Source organism: Phascolarctos cinereus, unplaced genomic scaffold (assembly GCF_003287225.1).
Source record: "Phascolarctos cinereus isolate Bilbo 61053 unplaced genomic scaffold, phaCin_HiC Scaffold_726;HRSCAF=1367, whole genome shotgun sequence".
Taxonomy (NCBI): domain Eukaryota; kingdom Metazoa; phylum Chordata; class Mammalia; order Diprotodontia; family Phascolarctidae; genus Phascolarctos; species Phascolarctos cinereus.
The window spans coordinates 294,273,088-294,297,927 of NW_027556098.1; the positions used below are offsets into that span (position 1 = coordinate 294,273,088).

The 24,840-nt window shown below is 35.9% G+C and overlaps 1 protein-coding gene across 1 annotated transcript in view; it reads left to right on the top strand.

Moving 5' to 3' along the window:
* DYNC2H1 (dynein cytoplasmic 2 heavy chain 1) overlaps window positions 1-24,840 on the top strand; it is a 370,089-nt gene that overhangs the window by 254,467 nt on the left and 90,782 nt on the right. The window contains 2 exon segments of the mRNA XM_020996144.2: window positions 3,249-3,338; window positions 3,341-3,355. Of these exon segments, the coding sequence (XP_020851803.1) occupies window positions 3,249-3,338; window positions 3,341-3,355 (105 nt within the window).

Consider the following 24,840-nt stretch of genomic DNA (forward strand, 5'->3'; position numbering starts at 1 on the left):
CCCACAGTGTCCTGACATTTAACATTTTTGTTGATAATGATGATAGTGACAGTAATGACAATAATTATTAGGATAGGCAACTAAATCCTTGGAAGAATGAAATTTTTACTTGTTGGTAGAATAAGAATTATTTTCATTATATTTGTATTTCTAGTGCCCAGCTCTGTGCCATACTAGTTATTTAATCAATACTTTATCATATTTGCCCTGAGTCACACAAGCCGTAATCATCAGAAGTGGATTTGAACCCAAGTCCTCTGATTCCAAAGCTCTTTTCACTGTATATACTATTAAGAACTACATGTAAAAATGCTCAGATTCCTTGTGTTCAGAAGTTCCTGTAGTTTTCTTGTATTATTTCTTACATTAAATTGATCAGGTTTTTTTTTTTTGACTTGTCATATTCTTCTGGGAGACTTATAATCCTTAAGGTTTTTGTTTTTCTATGCATCCTGTCTTTGAGACCAATATGTTTTGCTTGCATGGAGATATTTTCTTTTAACATAGTTGCTTCCTGTTTCTCTTCTTTTAGTATTCTCCCTCAAAAATTGCATTCCCAATCAGTTATTTTCTCTTTTGTTTCATCAATGAGACATGCCACTGTGAATTCAAGTTTTTCTGTTCTGCCAATGATTTCTGCTGTGTAGGTGATAAATTCTTCTTTCACAATTCTCATTTCTCTACTGTGGTTCCATGCTCTTTTGGGAATCCACAAGTTCCTCTGTTTCAGTGGGTAATGGTTTATTTTCCTTTGACTTGAAATGCTTATTCCATAGACGTCTGGACTATTTGAGCTGATCTGGAGGTCATATTCCCTTCTCTTATTAATATCTTTCCATTGATTTATCTGCTTATACTCCAAGTCTTTAAATTTTCTTCGTCCTGAGATCTTTGGTATATTCTCTTCATATTTCCCCCCATTGCGCACTTTCTAACTTTCCTCTTTGATTGTGATTTCCTTGTTGGCTGAAACTGAAAACTGTCTCAGCTTTCTCCCATGCTGGACAATTCATATTTCACCATTCTTATTCTCTACCCCAACTGACTTCTGGGGGAATAGAACTGGGCTCAGCTGGATACTGCGCTTTCCCCCTCAGACTTAGTGGAGTGAAACACAGCCACACACATGTCCTGACCCAGTTCACTCTGTTCCTCAGCTCTCTGAGCTTTTGCTTCTGTCCCAGTAAGAGCAAGATTCTATCTTTTGGTTTTCCATAGCACTTGGTTGAGTGTGGGGTGGGGAAGAGCCAGGGAGATAATTCTGTGCAGCTATGTCTTAGATTGGATAGAGAACTGGGCCTGGAATTGGGAAAAACCTGAGTTCAAATACAGCCTCCGAAACTTACTGGCTGTGTGACTCCTGGGCAAGTTATGTAATCTCTATTTACCCTAGTTTTCTCAGCTGGAAAAATGTAGATAATAATTGGACTTACCTCCCAAGGTGGTTGTTAAGATTAACTGAGATAATATTTGTAAAGTGCTTTGCACCTTGTCTGGTACTGGGTAGGTGCTATATAAATGTCAATTAGTATTTATCATTTATTATTTTTATCATTAGTATTATTTTGTTATAAGTTTATGGATGGTCTTCTACATCTCTGCCTGAGTAGTGGTAGGCAGTTGTGGAAGGATGAGTAAGCTTGGTAGAGATTAAATTTTCTTTGCTGTTAGTTCATCAGGTCTTTACCTCATTAGAATTCTTGGTATCCTAGACCAAGGAGAAAGCTGAAATTGCTGTGACCCTTGCACATATTCCTGTTTTGGACAGGCTTTAGGAATGATGAGGATTAGAAAAAAAATGGCTAGTCTCATAGAAATTGCTAATATTCCCTAATCTGAAAAATGTAAGAAAATCTTAAGGTATCATATTTCATTTAATAGAATATCAAAATATATTTAAAATTGATAAAAAATCTTATGTTGATAAAGGCATGCTAATACATCATTGGTAGAATTGTTGGTTATACAAACATTTTGGAGGGGCAAAATGCAAATGTAATATAAATGCAAATAAAGCTGATTGTCATAATTGCTGCCTTAGTAATAGTAAAAAGAAATTATATATACATATATATATACACATACACACATATATATATATATATACATATGCATATACATATTCTAGAATTAGAGAATAGCTGAATAAATTATAGTATTCAAGGAAATAAGTACCATAATCATTATCAAGCAGAAGTATACAAAGAAGAGTGGAAAAACTCATTAGAATGAGAATTATAATAAGACTCACTACAATTTTTTTTTTCTCAAACAAGAAAAGAAAGAAGGAAAATGGGCCTAAAGAAGTTTAACCTTGTATGGACCTAGGAGACACAGAAAAAAGCATTTTCTTTCCTTTTTTGTTGTTTAATTTATTCTATTCTTCTTTATTAAAACCTGAGCTTGGGTTAAAATTTTACCTCTTGACTAATTTGTTAATTTCAACATTTGTTTTATTATCTGTAACAATAAATTGATAAAGTTGTTAGACTATTCTTTTTTTTTCAATTAACAAAAACTTTTCTTTTTTTTCCAATTCCTGCCACTCCAGTTAAAAAAAAAATGACAAAACTCTTGTCACAATTAATTGTAGTCATGCAAAACAAATTCCTGCATTGGCCATGTCCAAAGAATAAATGTTTTATTTGGATCCTGAGTCCATCACCTCTCTTTAAGAAGCTTGGTAGTATGCTTCATCATTGGTCTGGAATCATACTTGGTTATTGTATAGATGAAAGTTCTTAAGGTTTTTGAAGTAATCCTTCTTTACAATAGTATTATTGTGGCATGAATTATTTTCCTAGTTCTGTTCACTTCACCCTTTACCAATTCACATAATTTTTCCAAGTTTTCTCTGCAACCACTCCTTGAATCATTTCGTACTGCACAATAGTGTTCTATTAATTCAAATACCATAATTTATTCAGCTAGTCCTCAATTGATGGGCATCCTCTAAGTCTACAGTTCTTTGCTGCTACAAAAAGAACCATATATCTTTGTCGTAGGGTCTTTTTCCTCTTCCTTTGATTTCTTTGTGTTACAGACCTAGTAGTGGTTTTGCTCTTCTAATAATTATACACAGGTTATTAATGTTTGGGCATAGTTCCAAATTGCTTTCCAGAATAGCTGGATGAGTTCATAGCCCCACCGACTATGCTGGATTTCCCTTGGTGATTTTTTTCACTGATTTAACTAGGTTTAAGAGCAGACTTTATTGAAGATGCACTTATGTATTTTTTTATACTTAGGACTTTCGTGCTGTTATTGAAAAGCTACCAGAAGATGATAAACCTAGTTTTTTTGGCCTGCCTGCAAATATTGCTCGTTCATCTCAACGAATATGATTAGTTCTCAGGTAAGCCTTTCACATTTGCTTTGTTCTTAAAAAAAAAGATGGTTATCATTAGACTGAGAAAATAGGCACAGCTAATAATTACTTTAATAATTTTGTGGATCTGTAATCTCTTTAAAATGGGTAGCCATTCCAATAGTACAGATTAAAACCCATCCAAACCTTCATCGTGGGCAACTTTTGGCCATGTTTTCCCAGAAATCCTCCAAAAGGTTTCCTATCAATGTGGTTATTTTCTTTCTCTAGAACACTTGATGTGTGTGCCTCTTGGGCTATTAAATTTCACTTATACTACCTGACTGATACACATACTTTTCTATCTCCTTCAATGAATCATCATATGGCATAAACTAAAAGCAATTCACTATCTTGGTTGCCTTCTGCTGATTCTCTCCGGATTATAAATATCCTTCCAAAAATACGGCATCCACAACATAATGCTCTGGAAGTGGTCTGACCAAGGAAAAATATAGAAAGCCTATTACCTCCTTATTCCTAGGAGATATGCAGTTCTTAATGTAATCTGAAATTGCATTATCTTTTTTTATCTGTCATATTAAATGTTGACTCATACAATGTTGTCTCATAAATGTTGACTCCGTAGCAAAGCATTTTAACATTATCTAAGTAGATATCTTAGTCTGAATACCTTATGTAGATATTTTATTTGCATAATGTCATGTGGGTAAAATAGATACAAACCTACATTAAAAAATCCTCATTGAATTTACCTATTAACACTCCAGGGGAAAATGAGTTTTCAGACTATAAAGAAAAATGTTTCTCTTGAAAAGTTGTGTTACCTAGAGTCTATGTCATTAGTGCCAAGTCATTAGTGTACTAAATAGCATTATTCACAGGCCTGTTTTCAATTAAGAGCTACTCTAGAAATCTTATGATTCTGCATATGAAAGATTCTCACTCTTCTTGACAATATTTCTGCAACTGAGAGGCATTTCTGGCAGATTTATATTTCTGCAGAATTATAACGTAGCATCTAATGCATTCTGGGTAATAGGGATCAAATCTAAAATGTTTCCTGCTTTTCTCTCATTATTAAATAGTGTAAAATACTGACAAACTTTTTAAAAATTAATTTATATATCACCAGAAGGAAGATGGAAGTATATATGCTACTAAGAGGCATATGGAAACATTTCTAGGGATTATGAAATTCTAAGCAGGAAAATGAAGACTTTGGGTGCCCAAGCATTGGTATTATTTCTGCCTTCCCTTGAAGGCAAGAGCTTCAGAAGTAAGAGGTGGATTTTAAAAGTTAACTCTGGTAGGGACACTTGTTGAACTGATCCAGATATCCCTAAAAGCATGAAAGCTAACGACACCCATCAGTCTCAGTCTTTTCTGTTGGACAGAGTTGAGTGAATTGGAGAATGTTAGAAAGGCTGAAGAACCAAAAGTTCAAGTGAGAAAACCTGAATAAAAACCTAGCTTACAAGCAGATAAATCAACAGTAAGAGGGAAAAATGAGTAAGCCTGGAGTCAAGAATAGCATGAGAAGGTATTGTGTCATATGCTCAATTTATCCTGTATGTATTCTGTTTATTCATGTTTGTTTGTATGTTGTCTCCCCGTTAGACTGTGAGCTTCTTGAGCTTGGGGACTTTTTTCCCCCTTTCTTTGTATCTCCAGTGTTTAGCCCAGTACCTAGCAAGGAGTGGGTTTTTAATAAAGGCTATTCAAGTAATTAATGTGAAATATTTGATCATCGATCAAATAATTCCTTATCTTTAAATAAGGGTAAATGTACATTCATACAACCTTTGTGGGGCACTTCTACCTTATCTTCTTTAAGTTAGCTAGTTATCACATATCTGATCACACTAGTTATTTTCCAGGAGGGATTATGATGTTAGATACAAAGGATAGCAAAAGAAAGTAAGGGGACCTATGAGTTTCCGGAAGATTATTCTCCTTCTTTAAAAAAGAATATTAGAGGACTAGCAGAATCATTCTGGTTGATAATCATTTGCACATACAACAAAAATTCACTTCTTTTTTTAAAAAAAAGTTATTGTAGCAGCAGGTAGGTGGTGCAGTGGATAGAGCACCGGCCCTGAAGTCAGGAGGACCTGAGTTCAAATGCGGCCTCAGACCAAACACTTGACACTTACTAGCTGTATGACCCTGGGCAAGTCACTTAACCCTAATTGCCTAAAACACACACACACACACACACACACACAACATACACAAAAGTTATTGATATCTTTTGTTTTTATGTGAACTTCATTTCTGACTATATCTTCCTTGCTCACTCTTTGTGATAAAGAACACAAAAAAAAGAAAAAGAAGTGCAATTCAGCAAAACTTAGCAATATATGAACTATGTTGGAGTGTTTCTGCAATTTTCAACATCCAGTCACACTGCTAGGCAAAGGAAGGAATAAAAGACATTTTCTCTTCTCCTCTCCAGAGCCCTGCTTGGTTATTAGAACAACATCATTCAATTTTTTATGGGTTATGTGTTTGTGTATGTATTTCCATTTTCATTGTTTAGCCTTTGTGTCTATTGTTTCCTAGTTCTGCTTATTTTCTTCAGCATTAGTTAATAAAGTCTTCCTTTGCTTCTCTGAGTTCTTTATATTTAACATTTCTTATTGCACAGTGAAAATGCATTTTGTTCATGTATCACAATTTTATTAGTTATTTCTCAATTGATGAGCATCTGTTTTATTTCTAATTCTTTGCTACTAAAAAAAATGCTGTTATGAGTAGTTTGGTGTATAAGAGATATTTCTTTCTGGATATGAACCCTGTAGTATAGCAATGAGATCACTGTATCAAAGCAGTTAGACATTTTAATCACTTTTTAAAAAGTGTGATTCCAAATTGCTTTCCATAATTGCTGCAGCAGTGCACAGCTTCACTAACAGTATATCAGAAGCATCCAGGGCAATGGATAGAGCGCTGGGCCTGGAGTCAGGAAAACTCGAGTTCAGATCCTGTTTCAGATACTTGCTAGCTGTGTGACGCTGGACAAGTCACAGCCTCTGTTTGGCTCCATTTCTATAAAATGTGGATAATAATAGTACTCACCTCCCAGGACGTTGTTGAGAGGATAAAATGAGACAATATCTTTAAAGTGCTTTGGAAACCTTAGAGTGCTATATAAGTACTACTACTAAATAATACCATATATCGTCAGCATTAATGATGTTAAAGCATTTTGTTTATAGTAATTTATCATGTAAATATATGTGTAAATACTACAAATATTATTTTAAATCTTATTAGCATCATTTTTATAATGCTTTCAGATTTTTAAATAACTATTATTACAATGTTTTACATAATTATATCTTCAAATATTGTGAATTCAGATACATTCAGTCATTTCAGAAGACTCATTATTTGTACTAATCAGGACCTAGTCATATGTGGTAACTTCTTCAGGTGTGCTTCTTAAGAGAAATAACAAATGTAGGTTGTGAACCATCTTTCTGTTATAGTATCCATTGCCTTCTGAAACTTAAATAATATCCAGTGGTTTTCAAGAGTAAAATATATGTAATAATTAGTGATATGCAAAGTTCTTTGTTAATCTTTCAGCCTCATCTTTTTGTTTTTCTACATTATATATTTACAATCATTGTATGGGAAAGATTGGTCTCTGTTTCTTGACTGCAACAACAAGTTTGTAAATCATGTGAAGGCAAGGACCCTGTCTTGTTTTGCCGGTAAATTTCCCAGATAAATTAGGAAAATGTTGGAGCTTTAGTAAATACTTAATCTTGCTCATTAGTTGAGCACAAATATTAAAGTAAAATTTTGATTACATTTTGAATAGCTCCTGAAACTGGTTTGTTTACTTGTGTCTGGAAAAAAAAAGAGCTCCATCTCCATTAAAAACTTAAAATTTTAGCCTCTACTGAAAGGGTTAAAAGCATTGGAGTGAAGGCATTAGCCACTGTTTGTTATACCATTATTCTGGAAATAGAGAGTTGCAGAGGTTTTCCAGTATAAAAATAGATTTAATCACAATGTCGTAGAAATAATGCTTGACTTGCAGTGAGAAAGCTTAGTCTTGGCTTTGCAACCCAGTATCTCTGTGGCCTTGAGCAATTCACTTCACACTCTAACCATCTATAGGATGAGGCTCTCCTTGCAGAGATTGGGCTAAATGTTAAGATTCTTTAAAGCTTTGACATTCTGTGATTCTGTGAAATAAGAAAACTGGGAAGAAGAGAAATTCTGGTTTTGCTGGACATTCAACTAAAAATGTCCAACAGGTGACCATGCTTGCAGAATCGAAGGTTAGAAGAGAGATTTGGGAGATGGATGGATGGATGGATGAATAATAGCATAAAATTAAATTGTTCATTCTCCTTCATAGTTCAGAATCTTCATAACTTTTAGAGTCATGCAGAAATATCAGTAAGTAGGAATAGGTTTTCTTGTTTTAAAATAAATTCAGAATTTCGAATAACTATATTCAGTAGGATTATTATTGTACTTCTTGTTTAGCTTAGTGGTTTTCTCTGAAATAAAATCCGTAACAGCTAAACAAAATTCAAAAACAATCATATAATAGTTGATTTTTTTCTCCTATGAATTTTGAGTTTGTGTGTATCACGTATAAACTAATTCTGAAGGATTTGATATAGAATTGATTTCAAGTTATCATGGCAAAATAGTTTGGCATAGCTTGCCTTAAGCTTGCTACTGACACCCCATTCCCCAGCCGCAGTCCCCAAATACTGTATGACTTTCCTACCAGGGATGAATAGATGTGATATTTGATTATCTGTAAATTCTGGGTATGAGTAAGTAATTTTAGAGTAAGCTTCTTTCCCTATAGTTATAAAGTATCATTGTCAATATTTATGTATCTATTGATTTCTGTACTTTTAGTTATTCAGTTACTGGTGGCAAAATTAAGTAATCGTTGCATAAAAAAGGATGACATTTTTGCTGTTTTGTGCTACATACACATGATTTTAAACTGGTAATATTTCCAAATGAGAGGTGTTGTTTTATATGGGTTAAAGGGTCACCCTTGGAGTCAGGACTACCTGGGTTCAAGTCTTTGTTTTACATGTACTGGCTGTGTGATGCTCAACTGGTAACATGCCATCTCAGTGCCTCAAGTTAAGGAAGAAGAGAGAATGGGTAGATACTTAAGTTGAGGAATGAGAGGAAGGAAGATGAAAGAGGTCTTATCCTTTGCATCAGTCTTGTCAGTAATTTAACATAAATTTGCATAGAACCCCAAAAATGTAATCTGATTTTCTCTTTGATTAACATCTGCAACAAATGAAACTATAGAAATTTAGATGCATTAATTATGCAAAATACAACAAAGCTTCTTAATTTATTAAAGCTTAAATTGAATCTCCATGGGGCCAAGACAGCTAAAAAATTTCGTAAAATCTAGTGATTAATACCAGGTGTGAGTTATTTAGTACTTAGCTACCATTAACTGTTAGAGGTGGTATATTTTATAATGAATGAAAATATTGGAGGGAATTTAAAAATTAACATATTCACTAGTTGCAGTATGAATTTCAATCTTTTAAAATCATATTCCCTTGAAAAATATGCTGATTCACGTGTTTGACATAGTGTATACCATCTGTACATTTTATTTTTTATCTTGAGTAAAATCTCATCTTACAGATAGCCAACATAAATTAAAATTGGTGTAGATATGTGCCTAGAAAATACATTTCTACCAAAAGACATAAATTAAAAATATTTATAATGCAAGTGTATTTTCACATAGAAATGCTATAAAATCTTCTCTTTTGTTCAGAGACTGAGAATATGACTCACTTTTAACTTTTTAGTGTTTTCTTTCATCTTCATATAATATGTTCGTTTAAATGTGGTTTGTCACAGTGCCTCATTACTTGTTAAATGTCTGTTGCTCAGAGGACATTTAAAAAATGTTAGTGGCCAAAGAGAATCACCATTAAGTCAGTTAAACTCTGTTAAGCATCATAGGATTAACTTTGGTGCAGGAAAGTTAAAAAACCAAAACAAAACAACAACCTGTAATTGCTTCGATGTATCTGTGATCTCATTAATATAGGTCTTTCCTGTGGTGGTGCAGATTATAATACATCCACACTTTTTCTGTAAGACTCTTGCCTGTGTCATCTGTTAACACCCGTTAAGTCCTCCTCAGGGGGTCGGTCCACTCACGAATGAAGGGCCATGCTCTAGATCTGATGACATTGTGTAGACACTAAGGGAACCTGTAGGCCCTTTATTATGTTTGCATGCCTCTTACTACCCTTTTTTCTGGTTATAGAGCTCTCTGATGATGTTCCTTATGATATTTCTTTTCTGGAATTTTTATTGCTAATATGTTACTAACCATTCAAACACAGTGAACTTCTTTCTATTACCTTTTTGGTGATCTGCAACGTTAATTCTTTGGAGCATATGATATTGCCTGACTTATAACTATATAACAACCCTGAAAAATATGCCCACACAGCATCTTTCACATATATTCCTTTCTTGGTAATCACACAGCCTCTAACTGTGGTTCAATCCCTCATCATCTCTCAATTAGATGCATGTTCTTTAGTCTCCTTATTATTTAGTATTTTTGCTTCCAGTCTCTTTCCTCTTCAGTCCATCCTTTACACAACTGTGATATTACTAAAAGAATTTTCCCCTTTCCCCAGTTAAAAAATATTTGTTCTACATTGCCTCTGTGATAAACTATAAAGCCATCAGTCTAGCATCTAATGATCTCTACAATCTGGCCGTGTACCTGCTTTCCCAGCCTTATTTCTTATTATTCTGCTTTTCACATGTACTCCTTTCCAGTCAAATTGGCCTAGAAAGTGTTCTCTATACATGACATTCCATCTCCCACCTTCATACCTTTGCAAAAGTTGTTGATCCTCTATGTCTGGAAAGCATTTCCTCTTCACCCCATAATATCCATTCCTTTAAAAGATAACTTAAGGACCATTTCTTGTATGAGGTCTATTCTGATCCTTCCAGTTGTTAGTATCTCTTTTGAAATTAATTTATATTTACTTATTTTTGTGCATGTTATATTTCCTAGGAGAATGTAGGCCCATGGATAGGGGTTATATATCCCTGGCAGGGACAATATTATTTTCTTCCTTGTATATTATATTCTTACTTGTATATTCCATGTACTTAGTAGGTTCTTACTATTTGTCGAATTGAATTTAAAAAAAGCCTCTGTTTCAACAAGAACACACAAAGTAAAACAGTTGTGCTGAATTTTTAAAATGTTATTCATGTCATGTAATTCTGCTCACTCATTTTCATAAATCCCTACCAATTAAAATGGGAAGAAATTAAGCAGAGAATTATGTGGACCTCAGCCCTCTGGCTGCTGCTAAAAGGGTGAATAATAGGACCAAAACCATTGAAGTCAAGAACATAAAGTGTATTTCTGGCCCGGTAATTTCAATTTACAGCTATGCTCATCTATTTGAGAGCTCTCCTTTTAATATTCAGTAACTAACGTCCTTTGAGCCATTGCACGTGCTCTTATCAAGTCTTCAGAGCAGTTCCTAATTCTGACAAGAAAGCTCAAAGAAATAATGTGTTCAGTACCTTAAGACTTACTTTTCTAAATATTAATTCCCTTATCCCTGCATTTTTCTATTACTTCTGCATATTTCAGTTAGTCAGTCACTCAAGTAGCATTTATTAAGGGCCTAGATTAAGGTGTCAGATACCACCCGAAGCACCGAGGATGCCAAAACAACAAGAACAACAACAAAACAGACCAAAAAAAAAAATCCGTGCTCTCTAGGAACTCAAAAGTCTAGCGTGGGAGACAATGTGCCAAATAACTGTGAACAAATGAGATCAACATAGAGTGAGTTGGGGATGCCTAAGAGAGTGGGGCCCAAGATTAAGGAGAACTGGGAAAAGCTTCTTGCAGAAGGTGAGACCTTAGTTAAGACATGGAGGAAGCCAGGAGATGGAGATGAGAAGGGAGAGCATTCTAGGGATAGGTGACAACTAGTGAAAATGCTGAGTTGGGAGATGGAGATTCATTCAGAAAATTCATCAGATGGGCTGCAGAGCTTTTCACTTACTACTGCATTTTGAATGTTGACCCCACTTTGGTTTTATTTTCCTTCATCTCAAGTCAGCCTCTTATATTCATATATCTATGAAGAAATCATCTTCATGTGAAGAAATCTAGGAATGAGAATTCTCTCTAGGATAGGGGAATGGGGGAACATGGTTTAGCTCCTTTGGCTAGAGATCAGTGGAGCTAGATTTAGGTAAATATAACAGAAGTGATTTTGTCATAGGCATGGACAGAAAGAGAAACTATATGAGGAGTTAGGGGAAAGATTATGAACCTAGAAAAGAGGTGTCATATAGTTGGAGTGGAGGACTTTGATTATCTCAACATCTGTTCAAGTCACAGCACTGCTCAAAACAAAGTAGCTGACTTTGTTTTTGTTTTTTGTTGTATTTTAATTTACCTGAATGATAATTTCATCTTTCAAAAGGTGAAAGAAGCATCTCAGAGGAATTCTGTTCTGTAGCTGATTATCACCACTAGGGAGGAACTGGTTGCTGGGGTAGAAATGATGGGAACTTTGAGGAGAATTGATTATCCAGTATTAGAGTTTTGTGATTCAGAAAAGTCTGGATTAGTCTGGTCTTTACATTTATCTCAAGGCTCTCAATTTTTTTTTTTTTTGCTGCCTGAGAAAGTGCTGCATAAGATTAGTTTATGCCCAGTAGTGAGATCTCTGAAATAGAAGATATAAGTTTAGTCTTTTGTTTCACAAAATCGCATATTGTTTTCTAAAATGGTTAAACCAATTTGCAGTGTCACCAACAGTATGTTAATGATGGACACCACGTTTTACAAATGACATTGATAGGCTGAAGAGTGTCTGGAGCAGATCAAACAAGACGGTGAAAGGACTTGAGTTTGTGCTCTGTGGGAATTATTGAAAGGAACTTGGTATGTTTAACCTAAAAAAAGGCAGCAGGAGCACATTGCTCTTTGTAGATACTTCCTTGAAGGACTGTGATGTAGAAGATGGAATGGAGTCATTGTACCTACTTGTCTGACTACTCCTCAGGCTTCTGTCCTAAATCATCAACCATGTCCCACCCCCTAACTACGGATATACAACAATATTCTTTTTGCAGCAAAATTCTTACCATGCCACTCCCATACTAGGGGCCCTCTATTGTCTCTAGGATCAAATATCAACCTCCCTTTCCCCTCCACCCCTGGTTTGATATTTAAAACCCTACACAGCTGGGCTACAACCAGGCCACCTTCCCATCTCTTACCTTTACTTACCTTTACTCATTCTTCAGTCCAAGCAAACTATTCTTCTTGTGATTCTTCATACACTATTTTGTCTCCTTTCTTTTGCCCCTCCCCAACCCCCCTACCTCAGTGCCTGCACTTTACTCCCTTCTTACCTTCACCTCTTAAAATCGTCAAGTGTAAAATGAAGGGTTTGGGCTAGATGGCTCTTAAGGGCTGTTGTAGTTCTAAGTCTATGATCTTATGATTCCTGGCTTACTTCAAATTCAGCTCGAGTGCCTAGGTATATGAGATTTCTCCTTATTCCCCTAGCTGCTAGGCCCTCCAGCTTCCCAAAATACCTTGCAATTAATTTGCGTATAATTTATTCCTACTTTTGTGTATACAGGTTGATTTCACACACCTACCCCACCCTGTTCTGGCCCCAGTAACGTAAAAACTTAAGGAAAGGGATTTTTAAAAATTTTTTTGTTTTTGTATCCCAATATCTAGTGTAGTGTCTGGCATATTTTAATATTTGAATCATCAGTTGATTGACCAGAGAGAAGAATTATAAGCAAATAGGTAGAAGTTGCAAAAGAGAAAATTTAGACTTAATGTAAAGAAAAAAAAATTCTAACAATTAGAGCTATCCAAAAGTGGAATTAATGACTGCCTGGGGAGGGAGGAAAATTATAGATGACTGGTTGTTGGATATAGCATTAAAGATTTATTTTTAAAGCAAGTGGAGGGACTAGGTTGTTGCTGAGATCCCTTCCAACTCTGAAATTGTGTTCCTCTGATTTTGTGGTTCTATATTGTTTAGTAAGGCACACTAGCTTTTCAAGAGTCTTAAGGAATGCATAACAGAGATCAAAGCCTATTATAATGCAGTGTAAAGAGCTATGGATTAGCAAAGGACAGTAAGGATGAAAAAGTTTTGAAAGACTACGTTTCTGGGCAAATGAATATCGGTTTTATTGACTATGTGTAGAAAGCACTCAACACAAATGGGCTTATCGACCCCTAGGTAGCCAAAGAGAAAAAACCTCTTAAACCTTTGATATTTACAAAGTCTTTTGAAAAAAAGCACCTGTGGGTGAAAATCAACTCTGATTAGTCAGCAAGAGAATAGATATTATAATGGAAGGAAGGCTATGATAAAATGAAGGTCTTTGGGGTCTGTGACTTGGATCATCCAAATCTTAACTTAGTGATTTCCATATCACCTTGTAGGAAGGGAGAATCCACATTTTCCCAGATATGTCTGAGCAAACACAATGAGCATTAACCCAAACTCAGAATTTCTTTTACTGTCTTTTTAGATCTTGGCCTAGATAGATCTTTAAGAGAGAGTTCTCTCACTGGTTGGTTTCTGGATAAGGAAATAGAAGATGGGGAAAACCTTAATCCTGATTAAATAATTAGTTATTAAGTATGAGAGAAATTAATTTCTCACATTCCCACATTTGGTTCTATTGAGAGATAAAGTCTCCTCAATGAGTCACTAACTGATGTTGCAAACATTTTATAACTTTGGGGCTTATTATGGGTAATAATGTGAGAAGGGGGAAAAGGGAGAAATTAATCAATGCACTGACACAACCAAAGGGGGCAGTCCCCTTTAGTAAGTATACCTTACAGATAAAAGACACAAAGAGAAAAAGTAAACAGTAAAAAAAATTGTACAATTAGGGCTCAGTGTGGTTCTTAGTCATCATCTGATGCAGCCTTCTGGTCTGGGTGTGGTCTTCAGAACAGTTTCTAGCTGATTGTCTTCTTAGACTCAGGATGCTTGTAGAGATCCTCTTTCTCTGTTAAAAGTCTTCTACAAAATGGGCCTTAACACAAATTCAAAACCTGGAGAAAAGATAAATAAATACTATTTCTTCCTGGCTCAGGAAGAATTCCCACTTGTAACTCCCTTCCTTAACCAAAAAGGTGTAGAGCTGAGAGTTCTTTACCTGTCATGCCACTTGGGCTGGCTTTTTTCTCTTAGTTGATTCCCGTTCCTTCCATATTTTAGGACCAAGGACCCGTAGTGCTTTCTGCCTCACTTAAGTTTAGGCTAAGTTAGTCTAAGGGAAGCAAAATGGCCTCAGAGTCACATGAAACCTTCTTTTTGCTGTTGAGTAGCTTAAAGAGTTATAAAATTAATACTGAATAAGTAGCTTACAAACCATCTATAGATGGTCTTTTCCTTGCCAGTACAAAATGGAAGTTTATGCATACCATGAAATACAAAAAATCCTTATAGCCACCTCTTTCATATGCTTGGATGACAAGTGAATTCATATTCAACAATTTGTTGTTATTGTTCAGTCTTTTCAGTTGTGTCGTCATGACTGTTTGTGATTCCATTTGGGGTTTTCTTGGCAAGGATACTGGAGTGGTTTGCCATTTCCTTCTCCAGCTTATTTTACAGATGAGGAAACTGAGTTAAGCAACTTGCCCGCAGTCACATAGCTAGTAAGTATCTGGGGCTGGCTTTTAACTCCGGTCTTCTTGACTACAGGCATGGAGTTTTATCCATTGTGCCACCTAGCTGCCCCCATTTTAAACAATACAATGAAGAATAAACTTTTAAAATTCAAGTAAATGATGCTTAACAGAATCATTCCTGCAACTGTTAACAATCAGCAGAAAAGGAGTTGAGGGGGGCGGAGCCAAGATGGCAGAGTGAAAGCAGTGACTTTCTTGAGTTCTCCACCAGACCCCTCCAAATACTAATAAAAAATGGCTCTAAACAAATTCTGAAGCAGCAGAAGCCACAAAAAGACAGAGTAAAACAAATTTCCAGCCCAAGACAACCTGGATGGTTGATCAGAAATGTATATCTCGCCGGGCTGGGAGCACAGTTTGGTGTGGGCTTGCAGGCCGCAACGAACCTGGAGCAGGCCTCAGAGGACTGAATCTCCAGCAGCTGTGGAGGTTTCCAGACTCCTCAATCCACGAATGCCAAAGATAACTTAGAAGGTCAGTGGGAAAAGTCTGTTTCTGTGGTGCTCAGAGAGGAAGGTGGGGTTTCAGTTCCATTCCCCAAGAGCATGGCTGGGGGGGGAGGGGGCAGCTGTTTCCTGAGCTTCCGGCCCATAGACTGAGGAGGAATACAGTGGCTGATCAGAGAGGGATTGCAGATATCTCTTTGCCAGTGCAGAGGCAGGAATCTCTTGCTTTGCCTGTGTTTGGATCTGGGTCACAGTTCTGGGCGGTGCTGGGGTGAGGAGGAGCGCTGGCGTGGTGAAGCTTGTAGTGGCTGTAGAGAGGAGCCTCTCTTCACAGTTACAGGACGGAAAGGAGTACTTGTGGTCACAGGCCAGGAAAGGAGTAAACACCTTGCCCGTTATCATACCACCTTAGAAGAGCTGAAAATTTACAGGTCCCTACAAGTATCTCTGAAAACAGCTGTATAAACCCCCAGAAGTTTGGGACAATACATTCTCCACATTGAAAGCAGATTTGTACCTTAACAAAGAGTTTAAAACTCAAGTAATTGGCCGGGATCATGAGCAAGCAGCACAAAAAGAGTCAGACTATATTATCTCACTTTGGTGACAAAGAAGATCAAAATATATAACCAGAAGAAGACAACAAAGTCAAAGCTCCTACATCCAAAGCCTCCAAGAAAAATATGAATCAATCCCAGGCCTTGGAAGAGCTCAAAAGGGATTTTGAGAAGCAAGTAAGAGAAGTAGAGGAAAAACTGGGAAGAAAAATGAGAGTGATGCAAGAAAATCACAAAAAACAAGTCAACAGCTTGCTAAGGGAGACCCCAAAAAATACTGAAGAAAATAACACCTTAAAAAATAGCCTAACCCAAATGGCAAAAGAGGTCCAAAAAGCCAATGAGGAGAAAAATGCCCTGAAAAGAAAAATTGGCCAAATGGAAAAGGAAGTCCAAAAGCTTACTGAAGAAAATACTTCCCTAAAAATGAGAACAGAGCAATTGGAAGACAGTGACTTTATAAGAAATCAAGACACTGTAAAACAAATCCAAAAGAATGAAAAATTAGAAAACAATGTGAAATATCTCATTGGAAAAACAACTGACCTGGAAAATAGATCCAGGAGAGAGAATTTAAAAATGATTGGACTATCTGAAAGCCATGATCAAAAAAAGAGCCTAGACATCATCTTTCAAGAAATTATCAAGGAAAACTGCCCTGATATATTAGAACCAGAGGGCAAAATAGAAATTGAAAGAATCCACAGATCTCCTCCTGAAAGAGATCCCCAAAGGAAAACTCCTAGGAATATTATAGCCAAATTCCAGAGTTCCCAGGTCAAGGAGAAAATATTACAAGCTGCCAGAAGGAAACAATTCAAGTACTGTGGAAACACAATCAGGATAACACAAGATTTAGCAGCTTCTACATTAAAGGACGCAGGGCATGGAATATAATATTCTGGAGGGCAAAGGAGATAGGATTACAACCAAGAATCACCTACCCAGCAAAACTGAGTATAATCCTTCAGGGGAAAAAATGGTCATTCAGTGAAATAGAGGACTTTCAAGCATTCTGATGAAAAGACCAGAGCTGAATAGAAAATTTGACTTTCAAATACAGGACTCAAGTGGAACATGAAGAGGTAAACAGGAAAGAGAAATCATAAGAGACTTATTAAGATTGAACTGTTTATATTCCTGCATGGAAAGATGATATTTATAACTCTTGAGACCTTTGTCAGTATTAGGGTAGTTGGAGGAAAAAAGTGTATGTATGTATGTATGTATAGATAGATAGATAGATAGATAGATAGAGGGCACAGGGTGAGTTGAAGATTAAGGGGTCATATCTGGAGAATAAAATTAAGGGATGAGAGAGGATTATACTTGGAGAAGAAGAAAGGGAGAGGTAGAATGGGGTAAATTATCTCACAAAAAAAGCAGAAAAGTCTCTTGCAGTGGAGGGGAAACGGGGGAAGGTGAGAGGGAATGAGTGAATCTTATTCACATAGGATTTGGCTTATGGAGGGAATAACATACACATTCAATTGGGTAAGGAAATCTGTCTTCCCTTACAGTAAAATAGGGGGAGAAGGGGACAAGAGAGCAGGGGGATGATAGAGAGGAGGGCAGATTGGGAAAGGTGGTAATCAGAAGTAAATACTTCTGAGGAGGGACAGGGTCAAAAGAAAGAATAGAATAAATGGGAGGGCAGGATAAGATTAAGGGAAATAGAGTTAGTTTTTCATAACATGTCTACTATGGATGTGTTTTGCACAACTGCACATACATAACCTATATTGGGTTGCTTGCCTTTTCAATGAGGGTGGGTAGGGAGGGAGGAAGAGAGAAAATTTGAAACCTAAAGTTTTAAAAACATGTTTTAAAAAAATTTTTCACATGCTACTGGGAAATAAGAAATACAGGAAATGGGGTACAGAAGTCTATCCTGCCCTACAGGAAAATAGAAGAGGAAGGGGATAAGAGAAGGGGGAGAGTTAGAAGAGAAGACAGACTAGGGGAAGGGATATTCAGAATGCATGCCATCTTGGGGTGGAGGGAGGGGGTGAGATGGGGAGAAAATTTGGAACTCAAAAACTTGTGCAAGTGAATGTTGAAAACTAAAAATAAATAAATTTATATTAAAAAAAGAAAAAAAGAAAAGGAGTTGAAGACTCTAAGGGTTGAATCTCTCTAAATGAATATAAGAGAGAAAAACTGGGATGAGAAAGAAGGTACCCTTCAACTCAACTGCTTGGCTTCACAGCAGAGGTGAGGAATGTCCACTGTTGTTTAGGCTTTTCTTTCCTTCTGGTTGCTACCTTCTTCTCTGCCTGTGTCAGATGATGATGGTGGCCACCCCTAGGGGAGCTTAGTAGCTATCAGCTCCATTCTAACAATATCTGACCATCACTGCTGCCACAGTTGTACTGCTTTCCAATCTGTATAGTCTTCCCACCCTGTCATAGGTGTTAGCAAATGTTGTAAAGGAACTGAGAAAGTGGTATACAGAATGAAGGCCAGTTCTGTTGGACTATAGAGAGCAGGAAGGGGAAGAAGTGTGTATAGTTTGGCAAGACAGGTTAGGGTGAAGTTGTCAAGGGCTTTAAAAGCCAAACAGAGGAGTTATATCTAGTCTTAGAAGCATCCACTGGAATTTATTGACTTCTGGAGTCAGAGTTAGATCTATGCTTAAGGAGAATTTCTTTGGCAACTTTGTGGAGAATAAACTGGAATGGGGAGAGTCTAAAAGCAGGGAAACTACCAGGAGGTTATTGTAATAATCCAGGCAAGAAGCGATGAGTACAGGAGCTAAGGTGGTAGGTGTGTGAGTGGAGAGAAGAGATTGATGGTGACATGTAGATGAGTCTCATATTCAAGTAGGGGTTGGACAAACTGATCTTTGAAGTTATTTCCATCTCTGAGATTCTGTGGAAAAAAAAACCCTTCAGATCTCTTCCAAATGATTCTATAATTCACATTATACTATGATATAAAACTACTAGTAGTCTACTACCTCCCTGTACTTAGCTAGATTGGTCCTCAGAAAATGACTAGGCATCTGTATTGTAATAAAAATTTCCTTTGTCTAAAAATTTTCCTAAAATAACTTCTCTAACCCGGTTACCTTAATGGTTAGATAAAGACTAACAATTTTATTTCACTTCCAAATCTAAGGGGAAAATGATTTCTTTACATTTTCTTGATTATGAGTATTTTCTCTACAGGTGATGCCATGAACTCACATTTTCAAAGCTCTTTAAGGGTTACAAAGTACTTTGATCCTTACAATAAACGTGCAAGGCATGTATGATTTATGTCCCCATTTTAAAAATGAGGAAAATGGGGCTCGTAGAAGCTGAATAACTTGTCCAGGGTCACACAGCTGGCAAGTGAAAACACAGTTCAAATCCAGGTCTTTCTGACTCCAAAATTTAGCATCTCTATCCTCCCTCTATTACCTTGACTAATCTGTTTGTAGTGAGTGCTTATTTTCTGCTCCAGAGCACGAGGAAATGGCAAAACTTCACCCTTCTCTCTAACTCTAAATCTCCAGTGAAACCCATTCCTAGTTTGTTTGAAGATTCAACTAATAATGTTACTCTTATTGTAGACATTATACTCATCCATATCCACTTAAATGTTTTTAAAATGCAAACTATTTAGCATCATTTCCACAACCTCAGAACCTAATTAGCCTCTCATTTAAATGTCATAATGCATGTAATGGAGCATAATATGTCTCCAAGCCACATGTAGACCTAATTTGACTTTAAAAAAACTAATAAGGAAGGTAGTCTTGTGTATGTGTATCTACACATATATGTATATATGCTTGTGTATATGTGTATGTATATATATATATATATATACACATATATGTGTGTATCTGTATCTCTCTCTATATATATGTATTCATATACATATATATGCATTACTTATGGGGAAGTATTCAAAAAAAATATGTAGAAGTGGGAAAGTAAGGAGCAGTAAGTTAAACTAATTTGGCTCAAACATAATTGTGTAGGACGGAGGTATCAAACACACAGCCAGCATACCTCAAAGCTATAGTGCAAACCCAATTAAAACATAATTGGTAAATTTTAATAAAAACTAAAATGCAATAAAACATAGATAATGTTAATTTGTGATTTTCTAAATCAATATGCAGCAGGGATTTGACTCTGAGTTTGACACCATTGGTGTAGGGAATAGTGGGAAAGAACATTGGAAGAATGTTTTGAGCTGGTCCTGATTCAAACCAGTAGCACCCTAGTAGTTTATATTTGAAATTGGAACAAAATGAGATACCCATAGGTCATTCATCAGTTTAAAAAAGGAGATTTACTTAGGCATTGTGGGAGAAGGGTATTCAACAAGAATATATACCTTGAGATGATTCATCTGAGATGAAACTTCCTTGCTTGAATTGCACATTATTGTCCATCAGCAATGCATCAGAGCATGCCTGGAACTCTTCATAGTTGTGTTGCACTCAGGAAACCAGGGATTTATGTCGGTGGCCTGAGTCTTTAGTCCTTTGAACCAACCAAGTCTCAAGGACTGTTTGAAAAACTATCCTAACTTGCATGAGGAAAAGGGTTAGGATATTGTTCCTACCACAAAGGGTATTTTGAACCCAGATAATGCAGTTATATCATAGAATCTTAAATTAGGATTGAACTCTCAAAACTAGATTCTTTTCCAACTCATGTCTGAAAAGGAATCCTCTCTACTTTACTAACAAGTGGTCATTCAGTCTCTGATTGAGGTCTTTCAGTGATGGAGAACTTGCTGTCTACCAAGGCAATCTATTTCCCTTTTGGAGAGCACTAATTGTTAGGAAGATTTTTCTTATATAACAAACCCCAAACTCACTTTATAACAAACCCAGAATCTCTACTCCAAGTAATGCCATGGAGTCTAAGGAGAATAAATTGAATCCTTCCTCTGTAGAACAACCCTTTAAGTAATTGAAGACATTTAAATCATCTCTTTTCTAGGCAACAAACATTTTCAATTTCTTCACTGATTATTCCTCTTATGAGTATAGATTTGAGTTCACTCCCTACGAAATGTCCCTGAGTCCTGTGTGGTCTTTTTCTGAGTCTGTAGTAACAAAGACAAGGGGGCAGAACTCAGAATCACACCTTTTTGGATCATCTACAAGCTAACTCTAAATGTGGAGTCTTTGTTCCATGACCAATGAGTAGACATACTACTGGAGGAACTGAACTGAAGCTTAACATTTTGTCATTTTTGTCTTAAATGAAACCAGAAGACAAAAGGAAGCTCTAGCTAAATGCAGATCTGTTTCCCAGGTTCTCCAAGAAGAGACAGATAAGGAAGTTAGCAGAGTTGTTTTTATTGTATGTCTAAAAACAATAAAGAACATTATTTTCATAGGATACTTAGCCACTTGGGGTTATAGTGATTATGATAATGCCTTTGAAAATGTAATACTATGGAATTGCATCTCTTCCCCACTTTCATTAGAGAGGTGGAAGATCATGGGTATGGAATATTGTTTATGATACCAGTCACTCTGTAAGTTGGTTTTGCTTAACTTTCTTGGTGACATTAATTTAAAAGTGCACATAAGGAAGAGTGACATTTGTTGTTGTTGTTGTCCAAGAATAAGAAGTGAGATCCTAAAGGCTTAGAGAAAAACCAGCAGCTTGATGTCTATGTAATGTGCATACTTTCTTCAAGAAAAGATTGAAAATGCATTAGACATGGTGAGCATCCAATTATTTTAAAATAATGAAATTGATTATATTTTAATAGACTGGAAAAGACTGATTAAAATGTGAGTCGTTTCCAAATCAGCTGGCTGTGTATAGTCAAACTTATTATATCAAAAGCTATAACAAACAAGAAGGAAGAAAAAAGATGAGGAGATAATGGCACGAAACTGGAGACTCCAGCTTGATCTACTTAAATAAGCTGTTGATGCCAAAAATGTGGCTAAAAGGACAATGACATAGGTTTCCAAATCTTGAAGCACCATATTCAGCATATTCATTTCCATTTCCTGAAGAACAGACATAGTAGATAATCAAAAGAGAATGCAAAGTGTCTAAGCCAGCAAATACTTGGTCTGTGTCCCAAACCTAGAGATTTGACAGCCGAAGGCAGTACTATAGACTATGCAAACATTCTCTTCCACATCTTATGCATAGCAAAAAGAAGTGAAGGGAAAATAAAATAAAATAAAAAGACTTGACTAGGCCCATGTTAAGCCAGGGCATTGAAGGCATTTAAGGATAAAACTAGAGGACACATAAGAAATTGACGAAAAATGGAAAAGATTTTAAATGTATGCTTGCTAAAAGTGTGTGTCGTTGTAATAGAGGATTCCAGCACAGTTCAAATTGCAAAAGGACTCCCGATAAATGGTGGAATCCTTCAAGTGTTCTTCTTTGTGGATTTCATTAGTCTGATTGTATAAAATGGTGGAATATTGCAGAGCCCCCTAAATAATAATTCAATGACAAAAAAAACCAAGTGGATCATGAATATTTACTAATCAGACTGTGATATTCAATTGAATGATTGACTCACAGAGCCAGCTCATTTGCACGTGTGTGTGTTCACTCATATGTGCATGCATGTTTTTACTTATATGTATATGCCTATCTTTTGGACAGATACTATGCATACACAAGAAAATTGCTTATAGCTTTTAATGGCCTACCAGCTGCTCCCCGAAATAAAGACTCATCCTTTCAACATCAATATTTTCTCTTTAATTCTGTATAACTGTGATTGTTGTTCTACCAGTCACTGAAGATTTGAAGTTTCAGTCACCCGGAAGGCACATGATTGGCATGAGCAGGCTGCAACACATTTATGATAAACAATTGTGCAGGAAAAGTGGCATAATAGGATGTCATTAGAGGAAATGTGTGACTGGGAAGAATGGACTATTCAATTAATGAAAACAAAGGATTAATTAGCGGGCAGCTTTGCAATGTCAAAAGATCCAGACTTTCTGGAACATGTTGGGTAGACCTTTTCTGATGGATTGATGAGAGCACATAGACAAATATTACCACCAGGATGGGCAGGCATAGAGAGGTTGGGATCTGCAGTGTGGGTAGCAGTACTCATATGTTGTAGATCACAGGTACATCAAAATATCATCTACCAAATAAAATTCAGTGTCCTTTGCCTCAACCATCCATTTCCTCTACTATATTGTACTACACAGTTTTTCCAGTCTTAACTCAGACCTACCTTACAGGATTTTCTGAGGAAATAATTTTATAAATCTTAAGACACTATAGATGTAAGTGAGTTTCTTTAAGGAGAATCTTGTCTCTGTAAACAACAGATAAAGCGTTGTAATTGATAAAATTTGCAAATTTGTATTTTTAACACAGATGGTATACAAACTTGTAATTTTCTTATCCAATTTTTAAGAGATAACTATACAATGGTAGTAATATAACATGATTTATTGCAATAAATGTATTAATTGAATCAATTACAAATATTAATGTTACATGTTTTAAATGATAGGTAGTACAAGTCCTAGAACATGTTCCATTTTAGTAACATATTTATAGTGGGGTACCTCAGATGATTTCTGTTGATATAAGTGATAAATTATTTTCAGTGGTAAATATTTTACTTAAAGTTATAGTTTTACTTTCAAAAATGAAGCCCTCATTCCTTGATAAATGTTTCACTCAAATTCTTATTGTTTTCTGTCATGTTTGACAAATTTAAAGCAAGAATAAGTGCTAGCAAATGTTTCAAGAGTTAAAATAGCACTTCCTCTGACTACCAACTAGTGATGCTTTGTGGTCTAGCAAGTCTGATAAATTAGTTGCTGTTACAAGGTTCAGCTAAAGCAAATGAAAATAATTTATCAGAGAAACACAAGAAAATGAAACACTGTACCATCACAATTTTTAAGATTAGAAAATCAATCAAAAACTTCAGAAGTAACTTGGCTATAACTGTATGATTGTGGATGTTAAACAATTAAGTAGTGCATTCATTCCAAAAGATTAATGGGACTCATTTTTATTACAAATTTTGCTGCTATGAGAACCTAGCAAAACAGGAAGTGATGTATAATGTGTTAAAAAAATGAATAACAAACATCTTTCATGAAGTTAAAACAGAAAACTAACGAGTATGTTGAATTCAATAAATGTTGGTCTTTGATGTATTGACTTATAAAAATATGTCTTTCTCCTTGCATCTACATTATTCCAACTATATCTCAATTACAGTAGCAGATATATGATTATGAATATGTTTAGAGAAAAATCACTATAGAGTTGTGTCAGGTTCAACATAGTTAAATATCTTGACCACTGTCGTCAAGCTCATATTATCTATACCAAGATAAAATTAAGGATGATTCTTAAATTATTAAAATGACAAGTGAGTTATAAAACAATCCAATTTCATCTTTTAAAAAAGAAAAGTTAGTGAAATGTCTGGATTGCATGCTGAAAAGCCTTATTTGTGTTCTATTTCACGAGCTCTTGGGGGATAAATTCAACACTGGAAGTGACCTTAGAGGTCATCTAGTCCCAACCACTCATTTGACGAATGAGGAAACTGAGTCCCAGAGAAATGAAGAGACTTGCCCATGTTAATACTCATAGGAAGTTATAGAACCGCAATGCAACCCCAGGTCATGTGACTTGAAACCTATTGTACTTCTTAATGCATTGTCCCACCATCCCACACATCTAATTTGCATATGTACATGGCAGTTATTATAGATGACCATGGAAATAGTTCTTTTAAAAGCCAAATAGACCTTGATAG